Source organism: Vanderwaltozyma polyspora, genomic scaffold (assembly GCF_000150035.1).
Source record: "Vanderwaltozyma polyspora DSM 70294 KpolScaffold377 genomic scaffold, whole genome shotgun sequence".
Taxonomy (NCBI): Eukaryota; Fungi; Ascomycota; class Saccharomycetes; order Saccharomycetales; family Saccharomycetaceae; genus Vanderwaltozyma; species Vanderwaltozyma polyspora.
This window is the reverse complement of record NW_001834489.1, coordinates 1977-8408: the sequence shown is the minus strand read 5'-3', so window position 1 is coordinate 8408 and position 6432 is coordinate 1977. Positions and strand designations below refer to the sequence as shown.

Here is a 6432-nt window from a genome sequence, read left to right as displayed (position 1 = left end):
GTGGGAAGAAGGGGGTATTAATTATTGAAAGGCAGTTTGGGCATTTAATGATGGACCATTCGCGGTTTGTTCATAAAGAGATTCAATTTTTGGTAATTTAGGGAAAAGTCTATGGAAGTGTGGGTAGGATAAAAACGTTTTTGCAGATTTGAGGGAATAGTTTTAACCCATAAAGATGGTTCATGTGTTTAAGGAGACGGGAGCTCGAGAGCTGTATGTGAATCAATGTTTGCAGGTAGTAGCCAGGTATAGTTCGATTATATCGGATATGAGGCTTAGATGGTGCGGTAAGCATTGATCCGGAGGATCTGATGAGGAAAGCTGTCAATACAGTGCTAAAGAGATTATAGCGTGCTCGTAGGGTAATAGATGATCATAAGTTAGAGTGTAATCAACACGTTAAATGTGCAGGAATCATCGTTCAGTAATTCGAGGTGTCATTCTTACATCATCCCTTATCATGTGGAACCTTCGCGTCGGTAGAGAATGTTCATCATTGGTCGGTGGGATGTAAGAGAATATATGTTGGTCATTTCATGCAGATAATTTCGTAGGGCGATCATAAGGTTACTCTGGTACATGAGGGCGATAAAGGAGTCTGTTTAATTGTTGTGGGAGCCTTGGAAGTTTTCTGCATTATAGAGGTAGAGATTCTGACCGCAAACGACGCAAAATTCAGTGGTGATCCCTTAGTTGAGGGTGGACAATCATTGGAGTATCAGTTGATGAGGTAAGATCTCGTTGTGTGATTATGGAAAACGAATTCGTGCTGTGTCCAGGAGATTTGATAGGTGACGGATTCATTGGGGGAGGAAGTGTGATTTGGCCATCGGGAATATCAGAAGGAAATCATGTAGATTGTAACGAAGCAGAAAAATTATTGGAATTTGATGACAGTTGTGCACGTATAGCGTCGGTGTGAATATCCGCCACCGGCCTTGTGACAACTGTTGTGGAAGGATTGAGAGGAGTGTTTGGAAGAAGACCAATTTCATGAATCATTTGATCATCCAGTGTTGTTAATTGATTACCAACACCAACGTCAGCATCCATATCGTCTAAGTGAACCTTCCTATTTTTTGAAAATCGAGTAACAGGAAATTCCGATTGAGGACCATTGTAAATATCTGTAGCAATGGATTCACTTGACGTTTTCTGTCTTGGCTGCGATGAGGAAAGGGAAGGTGAATGTTCTATGGAGCGGCGTGTAAAAGAATCAGCTAGAGATTGAATAACTCCTGTTAATGAAGGAGTCTCAGAAGATAACCGAGAAGAAGAAGATGGTGAATCAATGGTAGCTTCTTCAGGAGAGACCGGGACAGTGACACAACTTTCGGAACGGGTTCGCTTCGATATCGCGTCAACGCATGAATTGTTATTATCACTGGAAGACGTAGGATTAAACGTCGAATCGGAGCTATGAGAAGGAACAGAAGAGAATGATTGTGTATCGTTTAGGGAATGATCAGATAGTTGGTCTGGATCAGTATCCATGGAATCATGAGAAACTGATTGTTCTTGGGAAATGTCTGACATATCAGTATCGGGATCTGAAATATCACTATTAGGAGCATCAGATGGAGGTGATGGAGGTAGAGACAACACAGTAACATTTCCAGAAGGACAATATGAACTAGAGCCACTAGTTACTGTGGAATAAGATGGAACACCATTAACTGGAGAAGTCGTGTACTGTTCAGACAGGTCTTCAATAGATAATCCTTCTAGTGGAAAGACATTCTCATCAAAAGTTACCTGTCTACTGACAAAGATCTTACCAGTGTCAACTTCATATATTCTATATCCTTTATGATGAGAATCATATCCGACAAAAACACCTTTAATGGATGTGGGAGATAGTTTACCGTCACGGAGCTGAGGAGGCAATGTGATATATGCAGCACATCCAAAAGTCCGTAAATTGTTAAAGTTAAACGAATCCAACTGAAACCATAAAACGGCTGGGATAATATTCTTCTTGGAAGATACAGGAGTACGGTTAATAAGATATACCGCACATGAAACAGCTTCACTCCATAATTGTGGTGGAACTCTACCGGAAATCAACAGACATCTAGTCCTTTCTTCAATAGTTCTGTGAGCACGCTCGACAGCACCGTTCTGAAAACTACTATATGGGATAGTCAGTTCATGAGTGATGCCTTTAGAGGTCATATACTCATGTAGTATGTTGTTCTTAAATTCACCCCCATTGTCGGTTCTAATACTGCCAACTTTGTAACTACCTCTTGAAGTAAAGAAGTTTTCAGTTTGGTTGATCCAGTCAATAAGTTTTTGAGTGGCATCTTTCTTTGTCTTCAAGTGGATGACAGTATAGTACCTTGTATAAGCATCTCTAATCGTCATAAAATATCGATTAGATTGATACTCTTTGTAACGAAAATTTCCGCATAGGTCAACTTGAATGAGTTGAAGTGGACTGGTATATTTAGTTCTAGAGTTAGTCCCCTTCTTAATAAGACCTTTTCCTAAAGAGCAGGTAGGACAAACTGTAACAGTATCGGGGTTCATTCGAGGAAGAGACAGAGTTTTGGCCAGACAATTGTATGCTTCAATACCAGGATGTCCAAAGCGACTATGCCAGCGAACACTCTCTGAGACAGGTTGAATTGTTGTGGATAGCATAGGGTCACTTCCTGCAACAAACGATAGTTCAGTATCTTTGTCATCATTAATGGAAGTATCAAAGACATATAACCTTTTATAAACGCTTCCGATCTTCTTTAGAGGAGTAGAAGGCGATGATATAAAAACAGAGGAATTACTAAAGGTAAACTTACAACCACTGGCTTCAGTTGCTTGACGGACCGAAATCAGATTAACTGGTAAGTCGGGAACATAGGCCACATGAACTAGTCTAATCCCTTCAATAACAACATCACCATAACCATGTATGGCTACACTTCCTGCAACACCGCTAATGTTGTTAGTGTTACGGGAAGGATTGAAATTTTCAAATAGTTGTAAGTCACAACACAAATGTGAAGTACAACCAGTGTCCAAAAGCCAGGTGGACTTATCTTTCTCAGTGAAAGAGCCTGGAGCTGGGAGGCTTGCATTGAAACAATTACCTTCAATATCAACAGCCATCCAGATAGTTTCACCGGAATCAGAACTATTTTGATTATAGCTTACCATACCAGCATTCCAGTCATCATTATTCGATGAGCCGGTTTTCTTTGAATAATTGTTCTTACTTAAGAATTTTTGAATCTCAGGACAATTTTCAACATTGTGAGAAGCTTTGCAGACTTTGCAAACAATCTTCTTCTTTTGATTGTAATTATTATTATTGTTGTTGTTGTAGAATCTCTTCTTCTGAGCAACAAAAGCAGCTACGTTAGCAGAAACATTTGAAGGTTTGGTAGTCTTCAGATCCTCTACCATATCTTCTACTTCATGATAAGAAATAGTAGTTCTCGATCCATAAAAATCATTAAATTTTTGCTTTAATTCTGGAGTAATAGCCATCAACAACAGAGCAGCGATGGCGTCCTGTAGTTTCTCGTGATAAGCACTAACGGCAGATTTAATAGCAGGATCGTCGAAAAAATTATTGATGTCAAGTTCATCACTACAGTTGAACATGGTGTTGACAAATTTTATTGCCCAGTCTCCTCTTTCATCTAAAGGTTTGGAGGAGGCGGAGTTGACTTCAGAAAAAATAGGCATGGTGGACTTAACACATTTCCTACCATACTTCTTTTTTAAGTACTCTAAAAGTAACAATCCTGTTGGACCAGATCTTTTAGTCATCAGGAAGGAGTTTCTAATCTTTTTCTCAATATCTTTAGAAACATTCTTTTTGATAAGAGAAACAAGATTAGTGTCTAAGATTATTTTCATAGACTTGATTTGAATATCAGGTAATCCATATTCAATTCTAACGGATTGAATATCTCCAGTTTCAACATATTCTGACCAAATGTGACTGGCTTCACCAACTACTTGCATAAAGTAATGATACCACATATCATAGTTTTGGACACCAAGTAGTTCAATGGGAATAAGGTCGGTTGCATTGGCAGGGCTCATAACCTGTTTGCGCAGGTTCGAAACCAGGACGGCACCTATTTCTTGAGATTGGAATAGGTGAGTGTTATTGGACTGTTGATCAGGGTGGGACATGGTTGTACTGGAGTGATAGTGGATATATTAACTGAGATCTAAGGTATAAGTACAATTATACGTTAGTTGTTTATTCAAGCTCTTGGTTTTTTATAAATTCTAAATATAGTATACAAAATATAAAATATAATTTAGTTCATAAAGTGAACATTAGAAAAGAGAAAATATTTTCTAGAAACTTGAAATCTGGTCTGCTTATATACCTTTTGAAAACTAACAGTTACCCTGAATGTGTTCCTGTCAGCAAAGTATATCTTTCAGACATAGGGTTAGATCTGGATAACTTAAGATTGTCATCTACTGATTCCCAGAATCCAACATACACCACTCCTCTACACCACACCTCTACACCACACCTCTACACCACTCCTCTACACCACTCCTCTACACCACTCCTCTACACCATTCCTCTACACCATTCCTATAAATCAACCCTATAAATCAACCCTATAAACCAAACCTATAAACCAAACCTATAAATAATACCTATAAATCACATCTATAAATCACATCCATAAATCACACCTTTAAACCATCCCTATAAACCGGCCACTCATTATCATATAACCACGGAAGGGATCACGTAACACGGAACCACACATGGAATATATCATTTAGAAATAAACGCACAAACGTATATTCTTAGAACCACTTGCAGAGAATCATTTTATAATATGGTAGCGTAACATTATTATATTTATTCAATAATCTGATCACTTTGTACGACCTTACCTCAGCAGTTAAGGCCCCATCAATTAGTACCTAAACTAACTCCAATTGTCGAAGCTAATATCTGATATTATTAATTCAATGCTTGTGATTTCATATCTGGTCTTAGATTTTCACCATCTCAACTGGTTCATGTTTTATCAGAGTGTCACTAATGAATATTGTGTCTAACCATCAGTTTAATGAATTAGACCAACTTTTATTGTTAAAAATATTTTTTATTCAATAATCTTAATCTCCATGTCAACTTTACCTTTGTGGTCAAATTTCATTATCTCAACTTAACTACAACTTTTTAAACAACCATTACTTTAACTACCACCACTTTATTATTTACTGTCCATAACCATCCTAATTAACATACACCGTCGCGCACTCAATAACTTTCTTAAAAACCAACACCGACCCGCGAAAACTTGTTTCCATATCACGTTTCCTAAAAACCAATACCGACCCGGAAAAACCTGTTTCCATATCACGTTTCCTAAAAACCAATACCAACTCCCATCCATGTCGCCCAACCAAGATCCATCCTAAAAAATAATACCAAACCGAGAAAAATACTACCCAATAATTCCCTACGCTTATTTATTAGACTTCCGTAAAATTATATTTTCATTTCCATAAAATCCTGAAAAAATATTTTTACATAATAAAGCGACTTCCGTAAAATTATGAAAAATTGGCCTTAACTATGGGATTTCCGTAAAAAATTGAAAAATACATAATAGTGATGGGATCACGTAACACGGTATTATCTACAGAATGGGTCATTTAGAAATAAACGCACAAACGTATATTCTTAGAACCACTTGCAGAGAATCATTTTATAATATGGTAGCGTAACATTATTATATTTATTCAATAATCTGATCACTTTGTACGACCTTACCTCAGCAGTTAAGGCCCCATCAATTAGTACCTAAACTAACTCCAATTGTCGAAGCTAATATCTGATATTATTAATTCAATGCTTGTGATTTCATATCTGGTCTTAGATTTTCACCATCTCAACTGGTTCATATTTTATCATACTGTCACTAATGAATATTGTGTCTAACCATCAGTTTAATGAATTAGACTAACTTATATTGTTAAATGTTTGCGCAGGTTCGAAACCAGGACGGCACCTATTTCTTGAGATTGGAATAGGTGAGTGTTATTGGACTGTTGATCAGGGTGGGACATGGTTGTACTGGAGTGATAGTGGATATATTAACTGAGATCTAAGGTATAAGTACAATTATACGTTAGTTGTTTATTCAAGCTCTTGGTTTTTTATAAATTCTAAATATAGTATACAAAAATATAAAATATGATTTAGTTCATAAAGTGAACATTAGAAAAGAGAAAATATTTTCTAGAAACTTGAAATCTGGTCTGCTTATATACCTTTTGAAAACTAACAGTTACCCTGAATGTGTTCCTGTCAGCAAAGTATATCTTTCAGACATAGGGTTAGATCTGGATAACTTAAGATTGTCATCTACTGATTCCCAGAATCCAACAGCCCCCCGGAAGCTTTAGATGCAAGCTTTCCATAATAAATTAATT

At 37.1% G+C, this 6432-nt stretch overlaps 1 protein-coding gene across 1 annotated transcript, besides 1 other annotated feature; it reads right to left on the bottom strand.

Annotated features, from left to right (window-relative positions):
- Positions 1–849: 849 nt before the first annotated feature.
- Positions 850–4149, bottom strand: Kpol_377p2 (Tkp5 protein; the record flags this gene model as incomplete). The annotated part of the gene is made up of 1 exon (XM_001642210.1): positions 850–4149. One exon carries the CDS (start codon positions 4147–4149, stop codon positions 850–852), a length of 3300 nt encoding a protein of 1099 aa, XP_001642260.1.
- Positions 4150–4464: 315 nt separating this feature from the next.
- Positions 4465–5402: a repeat region (Kpol_377ptelp1~telomeric region).
- Positions 5403–6432: the final 1030 nt, after the last annotated feature.